The sequence below is a fragment of the Drosophila miranda genome, assembly GCF_003369915.1.
Source record: "Drosophila miranda strain MSH22 chromosome Y unlocalized genomic scaffold, D.miranda_PacBio2.1 Contig_Y1_pilon, whole genome shotgun sequence".
NCBI classification, from domain to species: Eukaryota; Metazoa; Arthropoda; class Insecta; order Diptera; family Drosophilidae; genus Drosophila; species Drosophila miranda.
In genome coordinates this window covers 22667930-22689767 of record NW_022881603.1, presented here as the reverse complement: position 1 = coordinate 22689767, position 21838 = coordinate 22667930, and the positions used below count along the sequence as shown (strand labels likewise).

At 47.1% G+C, this 21838-nt stretch overlaps 5 protein-coding genes and 2 pseudogenes across 5 annotated transcripts; all 7 read left to right on the top strand.

Annotated features, from left to right (window-relative positions):
• Positions 1-76: 76 nt before the first annotated feature.
• Positions 77-628, top strand: LOC117191520. The gene is made up of 2 exons (XM_033396362.1): positions 77-349; positions 566-628. Exons 1-2 carry the CDS (start codon positions 77-79, stop codon positions 626-628), a joined length of 336 nt encoding a protein of 111 aa, XP_033252253.1.
• Positions 629-4333: 3705 nt separating this feature from the next.
• LOC117190142 lies at positions 4334-6048 on the top strand (annotated as a pseudogene).
• Positions 6049-6547: 499 nt separating this feature from the next.
• LOC117190140 lies at positions 6548-8065 on the top strand. Its single transcript, XM_033395223.1, has 5 exons — positions 6548-6701; positions 6759-7250; positions 7314-7577; positions 7639-7736; positions 7793-8065. Exons 1-5 carry the CDS (start codon positions 6641-6643, stop codon positions 7892-7894), a joined length of 1017 nt encoding a protein of 338 aa, XP_033251114.1. The 5' UTR covers positions 6548-6640; the 3' UTR covers positions 7895-8065.
• A 566-nt stretch (positions 8066-8631) lies between these two features.
• Positions 8632-10310, top strand: LOC117191519 (annotated as a pseudogene).
• Positions 10311-11023: 713 nt separating this feature from the next.
• On the top strand, positions 11024-14229 carry LOC117191518. Its single transcript, XM_033396361.1, has 5 exons — positions 11024-11028; positions 13343-13384; positions 13438-13717; positions 13776-13943; positions 14013-14229. Exons 1-5 carry the CDS (start codon positions 11024-11026, stop codon positions 14106-14108), a joined length of 591 nt encoding a protein of 196 aa, XP_033252252.1. The 3' UTR covers positions 14109-14229.
• Positions 14230-16762: 2533 nt separating this feature from the next.
• LOC117191517 (uncharacterized protein DDB_G0286299-like) lies at positions 16763-17545 on the top strand. The gene is made up of 2 exons (XM_033396360.1): positions 16763-16804; positions 17132-17545. Exons 1-2 carry the CDS (start codon positions 16763-16765, stop codon positions 17543-17545), a joined length of 456 nt encoding a protein of 151 aa, XP_033252251.1.
• A 1327-nt stretch (positions 17546-18872) lies between these two features.
• LOC117191516 lies at positions 18873-19727 on the top strand. Its single transcript, XM_033396359.1, has 2 exons — positions 18873-19145; positions 19362-19727. Exons 1-2 carry the CDS (start codon positions 18873-18875, stop codon positions 19521-19523), a joined length of 435 nt encoding a protein of 144 aa, XP_033252250.1. The 3' UTR covers positions 19524-19727.
• The last annotated feature ends 2111 nt before the right edge of the window (positions 19728-21838 follow it).

Below are 21838 nucleotides of genomic sequence, written 5' to 3'. Positions count from 1 at the left end.
ATTCTGTAGTGGCACCTAGTCCTTGTAAAAACGTAGTCCCTTTCCACCTGTTTGTGTCCTGTTTGCGAGTGTTGTCATGTCACCTGCACTTTTTAGCGATAATCGACAAACGACAGTTCGCCAAGTAAAACTCAAAAAACCCTTTGTAGAGGATGTGATAGCGCCATTTACAAAGGACATCCAGCCCCTGGAGGAGTCGCAGTCGATAGGAGGAGAACAACCAACTGAACCGGAAACGGGACCTGATAAGGATGGCGGCGAATCCCTGACATCGGCCATGGCCATCGAGGGCTTTGTGCAGGGCGCACCCGAGGATTATACAGTTCAGTCTCAAACTGCAATTGATGAAGTATACGATGCTATCCTTTCCTATCTTTCAATCTCTGTTGCTCTCTCTCTGTTGCTGTCTCACCAGGCTTGTCATTTGGGTTTCATCTTTTATTTGCTAACCATTTCTGTCATCGTTTCTATTCTGTCACACCGAACAATTACGCTTTCGATTACGCACTGAATGAATGTCTGTCTAGCAATCTCTAATTGACTGGTTTTGCCTCTCCCTTCGCAGGAGGCACGCATGAAGCAGATCATCGAATCGGGGACCTTGAGCAGCTGGCCGAGATCGTGCTGAATGGCGAGGGCGCTAGTCTGTTGAATCCCAAGGCCTAGGAGGCGGAAATACAAGCCTTTCTCAACAACGTGCCCAGCTACATGGTAAGCGGAAGGTAGTAGGGGGATGGTCGGAAGGAGTAGCCACTAATTAAGGCACGGTTCATATGCTACTCTGACAGGAGAAAATCCATCGCGGATTTGCCGGAATCGCCGGAAGTTTGCCATTGCAAAGGACGACATATCCCCCAATGGCTCCACGGCCCTGCACGTGGCCGTGCTCTTTGGACATACGGTTGGGTGTTGGGTATACTCTCCTTCCGCTTAAATTCCCTATTTCGATTGGCTTTTTCGCTTGACTTTTTATACCCGATACTCAAAATGAGTATTGGGGTATATTAGATTTGTGGTAAAAGTGGATGTGTGTAACGTCCAGAAGGAATCGTTTCCGACCCCATAAAGTATATATATTCTTGATCAGCATCAATAGCCGAGTCGATTGAGCCCTGTCTGTCTGTCCGTCCGTCCGTCTGTCCGTCTGTCCGTCTGTCCGTCTGTCCGTCCCCTTCAGCGCCTAGTGCTCAAAGACTATAAGAGCTAGAGCAACGATGTTTTGGATCCAGACTTCTGTGATATGTCACTGCTACAAAAATATTTCAAAACTTCGCCCCGCCCACTTCCGCCCCCACAAAGGACGAAAATCTGTGGCATTCACAATTTTGAAGATACGAGAAAACCAAAAACGCAGAATCGTAGAGAATGACCATATCTTTAAGACTGCGGAATCTGAATTGGATCGTATTATTATTATAGCCAGCATCAAGAAAACAATTTCATTTTTTCTCGCCCTGTCTCTCTCTAACACACACGTAGCATAGGCGGCTTTGCTTAGAGTAAAACATTAGCGCCTAGATCTCAGAGACTACAAAAGCTAGAGCAACCAAATTTGGTATCCACACTCCAAATATATCGGACCCAGACGAGTTTGTTTCAAAATTTCGCCACACCCCCTTCCGCCCCCGCAAAGGACGAAAATCTGGGGATATTCAAAAATCTCAGACTGTTAAGGCTAGAGTAACCAAATTTGGTATCCGCACTCCTGTTAGATCTTACTATAAAACGTGTATCTCAAAGTTTCGTCCGACCCCCTTCCGCCCACACAAAGGACGAAAATCTGTTGCATCCACAATATTGCACATTCGAGAAAACTAAAAACGCAGAATCATAGATAATGACCATATCTATCAGATTGCTGCATCTGGATCAGATCAGATCATTTTTATAGCTAATAGGAACAAATCAATTTGCAGTGGCTACGCAACGCCCGACGTCACGCTCAGACTGATTTTCTGTCTCTCTCGCACGCACTTTTTGTCGTGTCGTTTAATATTAGCGGCGTCTGCCGGAGGAGAGCCATACTGACTTAGTATCGCGTATAACCGTAGAGTTGCGGTGTCCGCAGCAACTCACAACGTTCCCCCTCGTTTTGTGTGCAGACATCGTTTGGTATTTGGCTTCGCGCTTTCCGGAGACCATGATAATTACGGATAATGACGGACGCACGCTGCTTCACTATGCAGCCACGATTAAGGACAATGGCCATTTCTACAACATGTTATCCCAGCTGGGCGGCAATTCCAAGGCACTGGACAAGGTGAGTGAAGGGAAAGCGGGGGGAAATACAGAATAACTACTTTTTCGGTGGCAATTTATCAATTATCCCTAATTGGAGGGAGAATTCCTGATAGCCAGATTAGAAATACATTCTTGAAATAGTAATAGAACTGGGAACGAAAGCAACTGTTGGGGGCGCCTCATCGGCAAATTTCAAATGTTCGAAATCCAATTCAAAGTGGGCCAAGGTGCTGGGTACTCCCATTTTCATATCACCATGTCTGTGTCTGTGTGCCGCATCAATATGCCATAAATTTATGATAAACCCAAACTGAATTTATTAATATTTAAAATGCAATTACAACCACAACGTTGCACGCAGCTGGGCCACACGACCGAGGTCTATTTGGACAAGGAGAAGGCGAAGGATATTCTCAACTACACCGAGCTGCTCGATCTCTTTGGGGCCGAGGAGCTCGAGAATCAGTTGCTCAACGATCAAGGTAGGACAAGAGGGCCGGCACAGCACCTGACCTGACCTGTGTGTCCACCTGCAGCTGTTCCAGCTCAAGACCAGTCACAAGAGTCATACCATGATATAGCACAAACCAGTCCACTCGAAATAGTATCGGGAAAGCTTACTCATTTTTATACCCGATACTCAAAATGAGTATTGGGGTATATTAGATTTGTGGTAAAAGTGGATGTGTGTAACGTCCAGAAGGAATCGTTTCCGACCCCATAAAGTATATATATTCTTGATCAGCATCCGACCCCATAAAGTATATATATTCTTGATCAGCATCAATAGCCGAGTCGATTGAGCCATGTCTGTCTGTCCGTCTGTCCGTCTGTCAGTCCGTCCGTCTGTCCGTCTGTCCGTCCCTATTAGCGCCTAGTGCTCAAAGACTATAAGAGCTAGAGCAACGATGTTTTGGATCCAGACTTCTGTGATATGTCACTGCTACAAAAATATTTCAAAACTTCGCCCCGCCCACTTCCGCCCCCACAAAGGACGAAAATCTGTGGCATTCACAATTTTAAAGATACGAGAAAACCAAAAACGCAGAATCGTAGAGAATGACCATATCTTTAAGACTGCAGAATTTGAATAAGATCGTATTATTATTATAGCCAGCATCAAGAAAACAATTTCATTTTTTCTCGCCCTGTCTCTCTCTAACACACACGTAGCATAGCCGGCTTTGCTTAGAGTAAAACATTAGCGCCTAGATCTCAGAGACTATAAAAGCTAGAGCAACCAAATTTGTTATCCACACTCCTAATATATCGGACCGAGACGAGTTTGTTTCAAAATTTCGCCACACCCCCTTCCGCCCCCGCAAAGGATGAAAATCTGGGTTTATTCACAAATCTCAGAGACTATTAAGGCTAGAGTAACCAAATTTGGTCTCCGCACTTCTGTCAGATCTTACTAAAAAACGTTTATCTCAGAATTTCGCCCCACCCTTTTCCGCCCCCACAAAGGACGAAAATCTGTTGCATCCACAATATTGAGGATACGAGAAAACTAAAAACGCAGAATCATAGATAATGATCATATCTATCAGACTGCTGAATCTGGATCAGATCAGATCATTTTTATAGCCAAAAGGAACAAATCAATTTGCACTGGCTACGCAGCCCCCGACGTCAAGATCAGACTGATTTTCTGTCTCTCTCGCACGCACTCTTTGTCGTGTCGTTCAAATTAGCGGCGTCTGCCGTGGTGGCTCTCTCTCCTACTGACTTAGTATCGGGTATAACTGTAGAGTTGCGGTGTCCGCTGCAACTCACAACGTTCCCCCTCGTTTTCTTTGCTTTTGTGCGGCTTTTCGTTCGGTTTCATTTGAATTACGAGTACCCCCACAAAAACACAAAGGGGCAGAGACACCCACCAAGTAAAGTAAACCAAAATAATTAAATACGTTTGCTTGCCATGTCAAATATATGAAAAGAGGGTGTGTACTGTACCTCCAGAGTGCCATGGACTTGGCCCGTGCCCTGGCCGAGCATTCAGTCATCGATTTTCAGTCGCACCGTGCAGCACACGTTGTCCTTCGCTCAATTGTCAGTCAAACACTCGTCCGCGTAGTCGTACCTGATTCTAAGTTGCGCTGCAATCAAAGTACTCGTTCTCATAATGGAGGGAAACCGTGATTTTTTCAATGAAATCATTGGCAATATTGATGATTTATTTGGTATGTAACACATATCACACACAAACACCATACATTCGGGGTTTATTTATCCACAGAAAGTACTTGAAGCACCGTCGCCTTTTCTTCAGCACCCATTTGGCAAGCTCTCTCATTCGTGCTCGTTTCCGTGTATCAGTATCTGTGTCTCTGTACATACTTTGGTGTTCATCATCCCGCTGTGTGTGTGCTGTGTAAAATGATAATCATCAAATCCAAAAATTACACCCAATGCCGCAGTTCCCGACGATCTGCACAGTGCCCGGCGAGAGCTGCAGGATGGTGAGATCTCACGCACTCTGGAGCGCTGTTACAACGTGATAGCGGAATCGGGAAAGCTTTTGAGCGCCAGCACGGCCTCGGCCCTGTCGCACCGGAAGCCACTGAGCGCCTCATCGCTGAAGTTGTCGGTGACCAGCTTCCTGAGCCGCTTCCTCAAGCGTGCCGTTTACGAAAAGATCAAGCGCCGCCAGACGCGACTCGACCACAATCTCTTCGATGTGCTGTGGCCGGCGATGCGTAAGACCTCGAAGGCCCGCCACCTGGAGGAGGACATAAACTGTGGCATTATCGCGCCGGACTATGATGTATTTGTGGTTTTCCAGGAGTTCCTGGTGCCGCTGCTCAAGGACATGCACTGCCTATGCATCGATGCCGACTTTAAGCCGCAGCCGCGTATCGCCTACTTTCTCATGGAGAACGGGGATCGACTGAATACGGCCGCTTACGACGATGAGTCAATTCTGGTCACGCGTTGCATTGTGGAGGCCTCGCGCAATCTCGACCAGCTGGAGCTTCCCCTGAACCTGACCATTGGCCAGTTGGAGCAGGCCGAGCGACTCATGATGGGCAAGATATTCACGACCAGCTTTGCGAATGCCATTGGGGAGACGGAGTCCGGCAATTACTATACCCTCACGGAGCTGCTCGAGCCCGACTCGGAGGTGACCCTAATGCTCAGCAGTTTGGGTCTGATGACATCCCTGCTGGACACCAAAGACCTGGTGCAGGCAGCCGAGTCGACAGCATTTAATGGTGCCCTCTGGCCCTATGGCCGTGTGGCTGAACTGCCAGGAGCATTTGCGCGTGATCTCGACGACGAGCAGCAAGGATCCGGGCGATATGGGAGCGGCCTATACGCGGGTGGGACGAGCCGTGACCTCTCTGGAGACGCAGCTGCACTTTAAGAAGAGCTATCTGCTCGGATATTTGCAATCTAGGCCAGCCTTCCTGGGCACAGGCCTCGAAATGACGAAGACCGTGAAGCTGCCCAATCTGATGAAGGAGATGGACAACCTAAGGCACCTGTGCGCCGTGCGAGGGCTCAGCATGGTGACGAACCGCCTGTCCAAGCTCACGGTGCGGCTCATCAATATGCAGAGCATGGGCATTGTGGAGTATGTGCTGTTCCAGGACTATTGCACCGCCGTAACCAATATACTGTCCCTCGAGAAGGACATGTCGCTGACAAATTCAAAGCACATTGCCACCATGCTGGTGAAGATCTTCAAGCGCAAGAAGAACAGCATTGTGGATCGCAATTGAGCCTCCGGCGAATAGGATGGGATGTGATGGGATGGGTCCCCATACCCCCAATGTACATAACATACATGCTCGTACTCGTACCCGTACCTACTGTTATCTTAGAAACATACTTATATAGATCCTAACTTGATCGATTCTTGACTCTTGTGTGCCCAGCATTGCCATCAATATCCACCTACTCCTCCGCTTACGCTGAGCTTCTTCGTACGCCGCACATATTCCAAATTCCGTAATCGTACGTTCTGATTTCAGTTTACACCTACGTACATACGTCCCGGGAATGTGATCTTGTTCCGATTTCCATATGATTTGCAATGTTTCTTTGAGTTCCACCATCGGCATCAGAATCTTCGTTTGTTACCTTGAATCAAACCAGGGACCTTGTCCAAATACATCCAAGCCACCGGATGGGACTGCCCTTAACCTGCAGTAGTATGCTCTCACGGTTCGGGCAACGCGAAGGGGCACATGCCCATGCGGCAACACAACGGACCTTTTATAGGTCCAAGTGAGCTTGGGGGCGGGAGGCTCTTATCCCCCCCCCCTCCCGGCTACCGCCTTAACCTAAGCTAACCTACCTTCTCTACCCCCCAAAACCTCCTGCTCCTCTCGCTTTGTGTATAGTATAGATTTCCTGGGACTCTATCCCATGAGTGTGATACCCCCCGATCCCTGAGATGGAGAGAATGACTAATGCTATATGTTCTCTGTGCAGGTCAGGCGCAGGTCTGGCAGACTGTGAGTATTAAGGAATACGGAATGGAGTCCACCGATAACATGTATACATTATTTAAGCTCTGGCCGATCCCCTGATCAGGGCTCTCACCGAGATCGCTAACAAACGGCCCAAGGATCCCGTGGCCTATCTCACCGGCTATCTGCAGCACTTCATGGGTGAACGGAAGCTCATCACCGAAGTGGAAGTCCACACGGGCACTTCCACCTCCAATGCCATGGTCGAATCTAATCCGTTGCCGGTTGGCGGTCGCAATGGCATCGGCAATGCAGATCTCATCGAGCTAGATGCCCGATCGCTGGCCGAAGAGGAGGATATTCTGACCGTCCAGCATATGGAGGAACGGGACGAGCATGGGCAGAGCATGTTGCACTTTGCCTGCGCCCGATCCCATCGCCGCGGCGCACTGTACACCCTCATCGAGGAGTCTGGCATCGATATCAGCTACCGGGATGAGCTATATCGCACCGCTCGCGATGTCTCCCTTCAGGCCAATCAGCCCAACAATGCGGCAGAGATCGATCGCTATATCCTGGCCCAGGCTGCCATCGGTAGGATCGGTCGCCAAACCATTGCATTGAGATCAGCATACATCTATTCATTTCTTATTTCAGGCCAAGTGGAACCCTTTGATCAACTGGCATTGCAGGGCTACGATCACATCCTGGACATTGAGGATGAGAGCGGTCAGTCCATTGGGGATGTGGTTGCCACCCGACAGCACGAAGCCCTGGGCGAGTTCTTGGAAAAACTGCGTGGGCTGGAGGAGACCCGCGAGGAGCTGCACCAAATGATCAGGGAGAACAATATGGAGAGAGTGAGGGAGCTAACCGCCGTCTCCAATGCCAAGTGGTTGATTAAAACCAAGAACTACTACGGTACCACCAACGTTTCCCACAATACAAGAACCATTTTTGATTCGATTCTTTTGATTCGCAGGTCGAACCGCCCTGCACATAGCAGTGCTGAAGGAGTCCGAGGAAATGGTTCAGCACTTGGTGAAACTCTGTCCCGAGGCACTGAAGATCACAGATAATGTAAGTGCGTCTTACTTTAAGGTTTATTCAATGATTCTACTTGTTTTAACCACCAGCTGGAACGCACTGTTCTGCACTATGCCATGGGCACCAACTCACTGGAGAGCGTCAGTCGGATACTGATTCAGAACGGGGCAAGCGCACCGCCAAAGACCTGAAGGGCCGGCAGCCAAGTTATTATTTCATCAACAAAGCGGACATACTGCGACTTCAGGAAGAGGAGGAGGAGAGTCGCTAAAGATCGTTTTCTGGTTGCAACTCGAGTCAAGCAATATGTATAGAATACTGTAAGCGTTATAGTGCAATAAAAGAAATATACTCGTATCGAACACCTGAAAGGGTTTCAGAAACCCCACTCAAGCTGCAGCACGGCGCCTTGATTGATTAAAGCGCTTCGCTATCGGCTCGTGCCCCGAGGGACGCTATATTTTGGAGGTTTGATCGTGTGAAGCATGTGTTGGGTGTGCACAGATCCGATAGGTCCAAGGGGTAAACACGGTCAAGATAATTGACATGGTCAGCGATAAGATTACACGTAAGCCCCGGGGCTCTCCAGAGCTCAAACTGTCTCTTGATTAAGCGCATGACTGCGACAAGAGGTCTGGCAGAGTATTTGATGCTTCATAAAGGGGGGGGGGGGGGGGGGGGGGGGGGGGCATTTCCCATTCGATTGCTATCGGTGCGGTGTAGATCTCCGCATCCGGATTAAAATCGTGGTACCCTCCCATTCATTGAGAACCATAAAATTCCTATCACTTGTACTCCCTATCTCGCTGTGGGCATGATTTCTGGCTTCGTTATCCCACTAAAAACCGAGTACGCGGAAGGTGTAAAGTAGCTGACAGTCGGTTGCAAATTGAGTTGCTTCTCGATCCTGGACGTGTGCAGAACAAATATGACGGCTGAAACGAATACGGGTTAGTAGAACTTCTAAAATGATAATCCTAACTGAAAGCTGTATGGAAACGATAGCATGATCGATTTTGTGAAAGTTAAGTCATTCTGAAACTTAATCAGGCCGTAAACCAATTTTAAATTTTGACTTAAATGAAACCATAAACTCGAAATGAATTGCCAAAAGTGGAAACTCTTGAGACAGTAATAAAACTAAGTGCTGCACATGTACAAACTTGAAAAAGTTATTGGAGCTAATGAATGCTACTTAATAAAGTGTATCTAGTTGAGTGATTGGCATTAAACAGACTTATTTGACAATTTCTCAGGTCCCGTAATTGGCCAACGGCATGTGCAGACCTTTCTGCTCTTCCTGTCGATCGTGGTCAACTATATGGCCAAGTTTAATGCTGGCGTGGCAATTGTGGCCATGACGAATTCCGAAAGCACCAATCCCAATTTCCCTGTAAGTCTGCCGCATCTCTGTTCTGAGCATTAGCCTAACCCTTTACTATTTTTCCTCCAGGAATATGATTGGGATGGAAAGCAACGCTCGTATATCCTGTCCAGCTTCTTCTGGGGCTACATCATGACACAGTTCCTCGGTGGCTGGCTCTGTCGTCGCTTTGGCGCAAGGATGACCATGTTCGTGTCGACTATTGGATCGGCTCAGCTGGCCCTGCTGCCGCCTTGGTGCAGCTCCTGGAGCGGCTGGCAGGCCTATTGCGTCATTCGTATGGCGATGGGCCTGTTCCAGGGCTTTTTATTCCCCTGCATCCACGCCCACCTCGCCAACTGGAGTCCCGTAAACGAGCGCAATCGTCTGGGCGCCCTGGCCAATACGGGTCTCGACTGTGGCACTCTGCTGGCGATGTTTGCCAGTGGCCAGATTGCCGCTTCTAGCATGGGTTGGCCCGGAATCTTTTACATTTCGAGTGCCGTTGGCGTGGCCTGGTGCATCATCTGGCTGATCTTCGGCGCCAACACGCCTCGGGAATCCAAGTACATCAGCGATGATGAGCTAAACTACATTGAGACCTCGATCAACTCCAGTCGCACGAAGGAGGCGGAGGATTAGAAGGCGAAGGGGCCAATCCCGGTTCCCTGGGGAGCCATATGGAGTTCCGTTCCGTTCTGGGCCCTGATGATCACGCGCTGTTGCCAGTCCTGGGGCTATTCCACGCTGCAGACGGAGATGCCTTCGTACATGAACGGTGTCCTGCTGATGGACATGAAGAATAATGCCATCTTCTCGGCACCCTCGTGCCCTACTTGACCTCCTGGGTGATGGCCTTTGTGTATGCGATCATTGCGGACATCCTGCTAACAGGAGGAACCATGACCATCACAGGGATCCGCAAGACGTTCAATTCCATATCGTTCTTTATTCCCGCCATCATTTTGATCGGCATCGGATTCCTGTACAGCGAGTAGAAGACCCTGGCCGTTGTCTTGATGTGCGCTAATGTGGGTATCAATGCCGGAAGCACCATCGGCAGCACGATCAACACAATCGATCTGTCGCCCAACCATGCTGGCATCCTCATGGGTATCGTCAATACGGCGGGCAACGTTGTGCCCATTCTAACGCCCCTCTTGGTTGGCGTTATCGTAACGGATGATGTAAGTCCTGATCCCTATATGATCCCTACGTGGTTCACCTGATTATTAATTTAATAAAAATAAAAATTTTGAAGGAATAATGTTCCAATAGAAAATCATTATCGGCTGGTCCGTGGTCATATAAGCACAGAATTTCTTAGAATATTCAAAACTAATTGATAAGACATAAAAAGTACAAATAAATCAAATATAAACCTATTTCCGTGTCAATTTTGATGAAGCTTTGATGAAGAAGGGCAATGGCAGTTCGACATAAGACCATAGAAATTTCATTATCTAACATAGATTATTGCTGGAGCTTTCAGAAGTATTGAACGTGTTTAATGCCCATGCGATTGACGTATGGGTCGGGTGAGAACAAGATCGATGGGTGTTCAATTAAATCGACATTTCAGTTTATCCACTAGGGGTCCAAAAACTGTGACTTCGATAAGGGAAAACCATGCCATCGTAAGTGCTTTGGCTTAGAAGGGGTTGTAGTGCTCTTGGAAAGTTTAGCTGTTTCTGGTATTCTCCATTACGCGTGTCAGGGCCGCCTATCTCAAGTGGTGGCTATTGTCCAGAGGTTTATGGTATCAGCTGATGACTGGAGAATGACCAAGATCCACTGTTGCCTTAGGTCAGCGCTCTGGATGTTGGCTTATACATACATATATATATATATATATACATATGTATAAATAAATAAAACATAATAAAAATCACAAATGTGAGACCACACCGCCTCCATCCACCGCCCTCGTCATTGGGTATGCACACACGCAAGGACCATGGCGTAGGATGAGAAGGAGCACGTGGAATGGCGTTAGAGCTAGGGACTACGTTGACCAGTCGGCCTTCTGAGCGTGTGCATTTGTCAACTCAGACGTCGTTTAACCTACCAGGACAACGGTCGACAACGCGCTTCGATTTAAGTAAGGTTTTCCACAGCTTTTCCAGTGCCAAGAGTGAAGTGAGTCAAACCGCAGTGCTAAATGAATCGCGATTGGGGAAATGTGAAGAGTCGTGGACTCTAAGAGTGCTACGACGTGTACAGAGACTCTGAAATACAAAACGAGGGGGAACGTTGTGAGTTGCTGCGGACACCGCAACTCTACAGTTATACCCGATACTTAGTCAGTATGGCTCTCCTCCGGCAGGCGCCGCTAATATTGAACGACACGACAAAGAGTGCGTGCGAGAGAGACAGAAAATCAGCCTGAGCGTGACGTCGGGCGCTGCGTTGCCACTGCAAATTGATTTGTTACTATTGGCTATACAAATTATCTGATCTGATCTAGATTCAGCAATCTCATAGATACGGCTATTTTCTATGATTCTGCGTTTTTAGTTTTCTCGAATCTGCAATATTGTGGATGCAACAGATTTTCGTTCTTTGTGTGGGCGGAAGGGGGTGGGGCGAAATTCTGAGATAAACGTTTTATAGTGAGATCTAACAGAAGTGCGGATACCAAATTTGGTTACTCTAGCCTTAATAGTCTCTGAGATTTGTGGATGCCCCAGATTTTCGTCCTTTGCGGGGGCGGAAGGGGGTGTGGCGAAATTTGGACACGAAACGGTCAAGGTCCGATATCACAGGAGTGTGGATACCAAATTTGGTTGCTCTGGCTCTTATAGGTTCTGAGATCCTTGAACTCATATTTTGCAATTGGCAAAGCCGACCATGAAACCTGTGTGTTAGAGAGAGACAGAGCGAGAAAGAATGAAATTGTTTTCTTGATTCTGGCTATAATAATTATACGATCTGGTTGAGATTTTACACTCTAGAACATATAATCATCCTCTACGATTCTGCGTTTTTGGCTTTATCGTATCTTTAAAAATGTGGATGCCACAGATTTTCGTCCTTTGTGGGGGCGGAAGTAGGCGGGGCGAAGTTTTGAAATATTTTTGAAGCAGTGACATATCACAGAAGTCTGGATACAAAACATCGTTGCTCTAGCTCTTATGGTCTTTGAGCACTAGGCGCTGAAGGGGACGGACAGACGGACGGACGGACAGACGGACAGACAGACTGGCTATTGATGCTGATCAAGAATATATATACTTTATGGGGTCGGAAACGATTCCTTCTGGACGTTACACACATCCACTTTTACCACAAATCTAATATACCCCAATACTCATTTTGAGTATCGGGTATAAAAAACATAAATTGGCGATGCCGCCGAAGCGTCGGAGAAGATTCCAAGGCCTATATTACCATTTATCGCCACCCAAAGGTGAGTGTTTCAACGAATAAATATTCACATTCATTCCTTATAATTGTGGGAAATTGTGGTGATAACACGCAGGTTGCCAGAAGGAAGGGGTCTTGGCCAAAATTTGCATATTGCGTCCGCTCAACAAGTTACATTGTTCAGGGGGTTGAAGAAAGACAGGGAGTGAGTGCCACATTAAGTGGCAAGCACTAATGCGCTATTTCCGTTTTCGTGGCACTTTCGAGCAGTTTTTATTGCCACTCAACCTCATAAGTGTGTGCTAGGGAGCCCTTCTAATGATTCATTTCATTCAATTAATTTACATGTCACACAAAAACGAAACAAAGCGTTCAAGGAATGTTACTCAGGTGTAGGAGTACGTGCAACACACCAGGAATAGACTGAGGAGACCTTGACATATCAGATATGTGTGCTTGTTTGGTCAAAGGTAGACTCAAAGGAACTAGGTGGTGTTCTGGGAAATTTCACTAGAGGAGAGATTTGCACTCGAGTTTTTCGAGGATTACCTTGACTGTTGCGTTGGCTACGATTCCAAAGAAGGTCTGAAGTGAATTTTAACGTACTGTGTATGAATCATTTCTTTAGCTTAAGCTTTCTTGAAACTTCAGTAAAACATAGAATTCCATTGGAAAATATAAAGAGACTCGAACTTGCGCATTTAGAAAACCCAAAATTCCCTGAAAATATTTTCCCTGTATATTTTGTGGTACGAAAAATGTCTAGAAAGTGTCGGTCAAACGGAAATTCAAAGTATTTCCACATATTTGCATAGTGCCTTCGCCACCCACAAGAAGAACCCATCGATGGGCTAATGAAAATGTTTTATTTTTGCTTTATATACTCACTCGTAACACACGCCACACACAGGGACCAAAAGGTTATTTATTCAGCCGCCGTGCCTCATGTCATGCTAAGGCAATGCACTGAAAATCCAACTGCCTCTTTTACCAAATGACTCCACAGAATGCCATTAAGGATCTGCATCAGGCGGTGATCGACAACAATTTGGATACGATGCAGGCGCAACTGGAGCCTCCCGTGCCCGCTGCCTTGGTGACCTGCAAGGACGGCAATGGACTGAATGGCATCCTGGAGTATCTGGTCGGTCTCTGGCCGGAGGGCGCCCACGAGATGGACATCACCGGCAAGACGCCGCTCCATTGGGCAGCCAGTGCCAAAAACAATATGCGCTGCTATACCCTGCTCACCCAGGCGGGTTGTGACGAGGAGGCCCTCGACTATGTGAGTGGGGGATGGCAATCAACCGAGCAATTAAAATGATTCATTGGGGCAATTTCAGAAAATGAAGTCAGCCTCGTACTACCGCCACAAGCCGCACGAAATCGAGCGGGCTTTCCTCGTCTATGTCCCGGAGGCACCGCGCGTCTCCCCCGAGATCATCACTGACTGGAATGCCTTGAGCAATGAGAGTGGTGAGAATAGTGCCGGAGGCGATGCGGGCAGCAAGGTAAGTCGGGGAGGGCGTAGGCAGCAGCTTGTGGGGAATCCCTACACCATTTATCTGTTTATTTCACAGAAATTGGACATTAAAATGACACCGGCTGTGAATGGACGTAAATCGCTGGACGACAGCATCGAGAAAACTTCGGAGCTGGACACAAACGATGGGTGAGTGGGTGGTGAAGCATCTAAGGGCAGACAGAGACAGGGATTAGGCTAAGTTTTGGCTGCGCTGGATTCAGTTTTTGTTTGATTTTTGTGCGTTCTTTGTGGGGCATTGCTTTGAGAGAAGATTTTGGGGAGATTGGGGTATATTAGATTTGTGGTAAAAGTGGATGTGTGTAACGTCCAGAAGGAATCGTTTCCGACCCCATAAAGTATATATATTCTTGATCAGCATTAATAGCCGAGTCGATTGGGTCCTGTCTGTCTGTCTGTCTGTCCGTCTGTCCGTCTGTCCGTTTGTCCGTCTGTCCGTCCCCTTCAGCGCCTAGTGCTCAAAGACTATAAGAGCTAGAGCAACGTTGTTTTGGATCCAGACTTCTGTGATATGTCACTGCTACAAAAATATTTCAAAACTTCGCCCCGCCCACTTCCGCCCCCACAAAGGACGAAAATCTGTGGCATCCACAATTTTAAAGATATGAGAAAACCAAAAACGTAGAATTGTAGAGAATGACCATATCTTTAAGGCTGCGGAAGCTGAATTGGATCGTATTATTATTATAGCCAGCATCAAGAAAACAATTTCATTTTTTCTCGCCCTGTCTCTCTCTAACACACACGTAGCATAGGCGGCTTTGCTTAGAGTAAAACATTAGCGCCTAGATCTCAGAGACTATAAAAGCTAGAGCAACCAAATTTGGTATCCACACTCCTAATATATCGGACCGAGACGAGATTGTTTCAAAATTTCGCCACACCCCTTTCCGCCCCCGCAAAGGACGAAAATCTGGGGATATTCAAAAATCTCAGAGACTATTAAGGCTAGAGTAACCATATTTGGTATCCGCACTTCTGTTAGATCTTACTATAAAACGTGTATCTCAAAATTTCGCCCCACCCCCTTTCGCCCACACAAAGGACGAAAATCTGTTGCATCCACAATATTGCACATTCGAGAAAACTAAAAACGCAGAATCATAGATAATGATCATATATATCAGATTGCTGAATCTGGATCAGATCAGATCATTTTTATAGCCAATAGGAACAAATAAATTTGCAGTGGCTACGCAGCGCCCGACGTCACGCTCAGACTGATTTTCTGTCTCTCTCGCACGCACTCTTTGTCGTGTCGTTCAATATTAGCGGCGTCTGCCGGAGGAGAGCCATACTGACTAAGTATCGGGTATAACTGTAGAGTTGCGGTGTCCGCAGCAACTCACAACGTTCCCCTCGTTTTGAGTATCGGGTATAAAAAGTCCACACAGCGCTCCCATCGTACTGGTGGGAAAGAAGACAGGCGAGATGCGGATGTGCGTAGGCTACCGACAACTCAACGCGCAATCAATACCCGACGCCTACCCACTGCCCAGGATCAACCACATCATCGAGACGCTCCGTAACGCACGTTACATCTCGACATTGGACCTCAAGAACGGGTATTGGCAGATCCCGATGGCCGAGGGGAGCCGAGAATGTACCGCCTTCACCGTTCCGGGCAGAGGACTCTTCCATTGGAAGGTGATGCCGTTCGGACTGCACTCAGCATCGGCCACGTTCCAGCGAGCCTTGGACAGCGTCATCGGACCACAGATGGAACCCAACGCATTCGCTTACCTTGATGACATTATTGTCATCGGAGCGGCGTTGGAGGAACACGTCGACCATCTGCGAGAGGTGTTCCGGAGACTACGGGAAACAAATCTAAGATTGAACCAAAAGAAATGCAGCTTCTTCCAGAAAAGCATCGTATACCTGGGACATGTTATTAGTGAGCAGGGTATACACACCCAGATGAGATCGTCGCCGTCCGGAAGTTGGCCCCACCCAGCTCAATAAAGGAGCTTCGACGCTGCCTAGGAATGGCATCGTGGTACCGGAGGTTTGTCCCAAACTTCGCGACGATTGTACAACCAATGACCAGCCTCCTGAAGAAGGAGAAAAGGTGGATCTGGAGTGACGAACAGCAGGCCGCTTTCGAGGAGTTGAAGGAGAAGTTAACCCAAGCACCCGTCTTAGCCTGCCCGGATTTCGCGGAGAGGTTCGCTCTACAAACTGACGCAAGCGACTACGGTCTAGGGGCGGTCCTGACGCAACAGATCAGCGGAGAGGAGAGGGTCATAGCCTACGCCAGTCGAAGGCTCTTGAAAGCAGAAGAGAACTACTCAGCTACCTGGAGGGCTACTACTTCGACGTCATCACCGACCATCTCGCCTTGAAGTGGTTGAACTCGATCAATAATCCGACCGGTCGCATCGCCCGTTGGGCTCTGGAACTCCAACAGTATCGCTTTGATGGCTTTACCGACGGAAGCCAAAACATCGTAGCAGACGCTCCTTCCCGGCAACCTATCGACACCATACAGCGAGCCCTAGAAGACCTGCCCACCTGCCCCTGGATACAGAGGTTACTCAAACGTATCCAGTCACGACCTGAGGAATGCAGAGAATTTATAATCGAGAACGGACAGATCTACCGGCAGCCTGGACACCGACCAATCGAGGAAGAATCTCACCAGTGGAAGTTATGCGTCACCAGTGGCCGTCACTCGTAGACGAGTGTTTTTGTCCAAAGCGGATTTGGATGCGGATGTAGATCCGGCACCGGTTCCGCCGGAAATATCGCCGCAGCGCAGACCGGAAACGCCAGCCACATTCAACAATGGCCACATTAATGGCGATATCGAAGGCGACACCGAAGACAGTGAGGCGGAGGTAAGTGTTGCCTTTTTTGCTTGTGGATTGCGTCTTTCGTTTGCTTTCGTTGGTTTTTGCTTGCACTCCTCCAAAAGCTTTCTCTGTGTTGCACTCGGATTTGCTTTGGCGGCACAGGCGGGGCGGGGGCTCTGTGAAAGTAAGCCATTGTCGGCTCTCGCTTTCCCCATCACCACTTTATATCTATGCGCTTTTTGTTTAGACCTCTTAAGTACTTCTCTGCTGTACATACAATGAATCGAAGGCTGAGATCGTAGTAAAACAATCCTTTGAATCACTCGGAAAGCAATCAGTCGACAATTGTTTACTTTTACAGAATATTGCAAGAGCTATAAGCGGCGGTAAAGAAGAAGAAGATGGCCAGGGTAAAGAGGAGGATCAAGAAAAACATGAGGAACCGAAGGAACAGGAGTCTGCTGCAAGCGAGGAATTGAATGATAAGCTGGAAAACCACGAAGAAAATGTCGCAGAGAGTAATGATGTGGAACAGAAGGAGGAGGAGCAGCCTGCCACAGAGAGTGAGCCAGAAGTTAACGAAAAGACTGAAGAGGCGGAGCCAGAGATGGAAGCAGAACAGGATGTGCCAGAGGCGGCAGTTGAAGAGGAAAAGATCACCAATTTGGAGGAGCCAGTGGAACCAGTGGCTGAGGAGAAGGAGATACAGGATCAGGATAATGTAGAGAATGATGAGAACGATGACGATGATGAGGTACACTTTGGCGTGCTCTAGGTGTCCAACGTGCAACGTTTCTTTGTAGTTTGTATTGTGTGTGCCGTTCAACCGCTCAAACTACTTTTTCCAAATCTTCAAACTCAACTGTGAACTGTAAAATGAAAGCAGACTAACTATCTAACAACCAATCAATCAATTAAATGCAGCAGTCACCCAAATTCCATTCATTCTAATTGTTTTCCACACCAAAAATAACAGCAGAAGCAACAGCAAGAGCCACAGCCACAGCAACAGCAACAGCAACAACTGCAGCCGCAATCTAAGAAAGAATAACAGTAGCAATCAGCTTATATAATTATATAACCAGACTTTTTACTTCTTTATGCAGATATACATAGACTCTTTATATATATACCTATATATTTTTTAAAAGCAACTGGAAGTAAAAAAATTAATATTAAACCATCAACGATTACAGTAACCAATTAAAAATGGAATGCAAAACCTGCAACTTGTGTCTTTTCGTTATCGTTTCCATTGCACCCCACCTCCCACTCCAAAAAGAGAAAAAAGCCGCCAATTCCCATGTATTGTGTTTCCGTTTCCGTTTCCCTTTCAGTTTCGATTTTCATTAAAGTTTCAGTTTCAGTTCGTTTTGTGTACCATCCATTCGTATACTCGTATTCATTCGAGTTCCTTAGATCAAATCAATGCCAGTGTCTGCCCTGCCCCCGATTTGCGGCACTATCGATTGGCGAAAATCAGCAGCTGTTTACCCACAGATAGACTTTATAATAATGCACTCACTCCCATAGCGCTTTCACTGACATGTGGAGACGGAAAGACGATAGCCGCGCACCAGCCTCAGAGCCAGAGCTCCTCAACTGTCAGAGCGGCAGCCAGGCCAGAGTCCAAATGGCAAAGGAACATGCAAACGTCAAAACATTTGCAGTTGCAGGCATTAGATAGATGATATATGATATATGTATATCTACATATTGGATATATCAAATTGCTGTATATACACATTCCAGTTGGTGCAACGTTGCAACGATTTTCTGCAGTCCCCCACGAACGATTTGTTAAGGATAATCAAGTTTTCCCTAGAGGTTAGGGGTTAGAAGGCATGGAAATGGTAGGAGGTGCTGCATTTCAATAAAAGTAATGAAAGTGTAGGTGCAATTTGTTTCGAAAACAGGGCGTATGCGTAACATTACGTATACGTGCCGTAGATTTCTATTTACCTATGGATATACATATGTATTTACTATCTCAATTATTTAATGGGTCAACAGCGCTGGCATTGTCATTCTGTAGTGGCACCTAGTCCTTGTAAAAACGTAGTCCCTTTCCACCTGTTTGTGTCCTGTTTGCGAGTGTTGTCATGTTACCTGCACTTTTTAGCGATAATCGACAAACGACAGTTCGCCAAGTAAAACTCAAAAAACCCTTTGTAGAGGATGTGATAGCGCCAGTTACAAAGGACATCCAGCCCCTGGAGGAGTCGCAGTCGATAGGAGGAGAACAACCAACTGAACCGGAAACGGGACCTGATAAGGATTGCGGCGAATCCCTGACATCGGCCATGGCCATCGAGGGCTTTGTGCAGGGCGCACCCGAGGATTATACAGTTCAGTCTCAAACTGCAATTGATGAAGTATACGATGCTATCCTTTCCTATCTTTCAATCTCTGTTGCTCTCTCTCTGTTGCTGTCTCACCAGGCTTGTCATTTGGGTTTCATCTTTTATTTGCTAACCATTTCTGTCATCTTTTCTATTCTGTCACACCGAACAATTACGCTTTCGATTACGCACTGAATGAATGTCTGTCTAGCAATCTCTAATTGACTGGTTTTGCCTCTCCCTTCGCAGGAGGCACGCATGAAGCAGATCATCGAATCGGGGGACCTTGAGCAGCTGGCCGAGATCGTGCTGAATGGCGAGGGCGCTAGTCTGTTGAATCCCAAGTCCAAGGAGGCGGAAATACAAGCCTTTCTCAACAACGTGCCCAGCTACATGGTAAGCGGAAGGTAGTAGGGGGATGGTCGGAAGGAGTAGCCACTAATTAAGGCACGGTTCATATGCTACTCTGACAGGAGAAAATCCATCGCGTGCACGATGCGGCACGTGACGGCAGCTTGCTGGCGCTGCAGCAGGCCCTGGATCGCCGGAAGTTAGCCATTGCAAAGGACGACATATCCCCCAATGGCTCCACGGCCCTGCACGTGGCCGTGCTCTTTGGACATACGGGTGGGTGTTGGGTATACTCTCCTTCCACTTAAATTCCCTATTTCGATTGGCTTTTTCGCTTGACTTTTTTTGTGTGCAGACATCGTTCGGTATTTGGCTTCGCGCTTTCCGGAGACTATGACAATTACGGATAATGCAGCCACGATAAAGGACAATGGCCATTTCTACAACATGTTATCCCAGCTGGGCGGCAATTCCAAGGCACTGGACATGGTGAGTGAAGGGAAAGCGGGGGGAAATACAGAATAACCACTTTTTCGGTGGCAATTTATCAATTATCCCTATTTGGAGGGAGAATTCCTGACAGCCAGATTAGAAATACATTCTTGAAATAGTAATAGAACTGGGAACGAAAGCAACTGTTGGGGGCGCCTCATCGGCAAATTTCAAATGTTCGAAATCCAATTCAAAGTGGGCCAAGGTGCTGGGTACTCCCATTTTCATATCACCATGTCTGTGTCTGTGTGCCGCATCAATATGCCATAAATTTATGATAAACCCAAACTGAATTTATTAATATTTAAAATGCAATTACAACCACAACGTTGCACACAGCTGGGCCACACGGCCGAGCTCTATTTGGACAAGGAGAAGGCGAAGGATATTCTCAACTACACCGAGCTGCTCGATCTCTTTGGGGCCGAGGAGCTCGAGAATCAGTTGCTCAACGATCAAGGTAGGACAAGAGGGCTGGCACAGCACCTGACCTGACCTGTGTGTCCACCTGCAGCTGTTCCAGCTCAAGACCAGTCACAAGAGTCATACCATGATATAGCACAAACCACTCCACTCGAAATAGTATCGGGAAAGCTTACTCATTTTTATACCCGATACTCAAAATGAGTATTGGGGTATATTAGATTTGTGGTAAAAGTGGATGTGTGTAACGTCCAGAAGGAATCGTTTCCGACCCCATAAAGTATATATATTCTTGATCAGCATCAATAGCCGAGTCGATTGAGCCATGTCTGTCTGTCCGTCTGTCCGTCCGTCCGTCCGTCCGTCTGTCCGTCCGTCCGTCTGTCCGTCTGTCCGTCCCCTTCAGCGCCTAGTGCTCAAAGACTATAAGAGCTAGAGCAACGATGTTTTGTATCCAGACTTCTGTGATATCTCACTGCTACAAAAATATTTCAAAACTTCGCCCCGCCTACTTCGGCCCCCACAAAGAACGGAAATCTGTGGCATCCACATTTTTAAAGATACGATAAAGCCAAAAAAGCAGAATCGTAGAGGATGACCATATGTTCTAGAGTGTAAAATCTCAACCAGATCGTATAATTATTATAGCCAGAATCAAGAAAACAATTTCATTCTTTCTCTCTCTAACACACAGGTCTCATGGTCGGCTTTGCCAATTGCAAAATATGAGTTCAAGGATCTCAGAACCTATAAGAGCCAGAGCAACCAAATTTGGTATCCACACTCCTGTGATATCGGACCTTGACCGTTTCGTGTCCAAATTTCGCCACACCCCCTTCCACCCCCGCAAAGGATGAAAATCTGGGGCATCCACAAATCTCAGAGACTATTAAGGCTAGAGTAACCAAATTTGGTATCCGCACTTCTGTTAGATCTCACTATAAAACGTTTATCTCAGAATTTCGCCCCACCCCATTCCGCTCCTACAAAGAACGAAAATCTGTTGCATCCACAATATTGCAGATTCGAGAAAACTAAAAACGCAGAATCATAGATAATGACCATATCTATCAGACTGCTAAATCTGGATCAGATCGGATCATTTTTATACCCAAAAGGAACAAATCAATTGGCACTGGCTACGCAGCCCCCGACGTCACGATCAGACTGATTTTCTGTCTCTCTCGCACGCACTCTTTGTCGTGTCGTTCAAATTAGCGGCGTCTGCCGGGGTGGCTCTCTCTCCTACTGACTTAGTATCGGGTATAACTGTAGAGTTGCGGTGTCCGCTGCAACTCACAACGTTCCCCCTCGTTTTCTTTGCTTTTGTGCGGCTTTTCGTTCGGTTTCATTTGAATTACGAGTACCCCCACAAAAACACAAAGGGGCAGAGACACCCACCAAGTAAAGTAAACCAAAATAATTAAATACGTTTGCTTGCCATGTCAAATATATGAAAA

Excerpts from the sequence above, each read along its gene's own strand:
- LOC117191518 (XM_033396361.1), top strand. Across the intron at positions 13,385-13,437 it reads GCCGCCGTGCCTCATGTCAT|GAATGCCATTAAGGATCTGC; the intron begins GCTAAGGCAATG and ends AATGACTCCACA. Across the intron at positions 13,944-14,012 it reads GAGGCGATGCGGGCAGCAAG|AAATTGGACATTAAAATGAC; the intron begins GTAAGTCGGGGA and ends TTTATTTCACAG.
- LOC117191517 (XM_033396360.1), top strand. The coding sequence starts at position 16,763 with ATGGCCACATTAATGGCGATATCGAAGGCGACACCGAAGACA. Across the intron at positions 16,805-17,131 it reads CGAAGGCGACACCGAAGACA|AATATTGCAAGAGCTATAAG; the intron begins GTGAGGCGGAGG and ends TTACTTTTACAG.
- LOC117190140 (XM_033395223.1), top strand. The coding sequence starts at position 6,641 with ATGGAGAGAATGACTAATGCTATATGTTCTCTGTGCAGGTCAGGCGCA. Across the intron at positions 6,702-6,758 it reads AGGCGCAGGTCTGGCAGACT|CTCTGGCCGATCCCCTGATC; the intron begins GTGAGTATTAAG and ends ACATTATTTAAG. Across the intron at positions 7,737-7,792 it reads CACTGAAGATCACAGATAAT|CTGGAACGCACTGTTCTGCA; the intron begins GTAAGTGCGTCT and ends TTTAACCACCAG.
- LOC117191520 (XM_033396362.1), top strand. The coding sequence starts at position 77 with ATGTCACCTGCACTTTTTAGCGATAATCGACAAACGACAGTTCGCCAA. Across the intron at positions 350-565 it reads CTCAAACTGCAATTGATGAA|GAGGCACGCATGAAGCAGAT; the intron begins GTATACGATGCT and ends CTCCCTTCGCAG.
- LOC117191516 (XM_033396359.1), top strand. The coding sequence starts at position 18,873 with ATGTTACCTGCACTTTTTAGCGATAATCGACAAACGACAGTTCGCCAA. Across the intron at positions 19,146-19,361 it reads CTCAAACTGCAATTGATGAA|GAGGCACGCATGAAGCAGAT; the intron begins GTATACGATGCT and ends CTCCCTTCGCAG.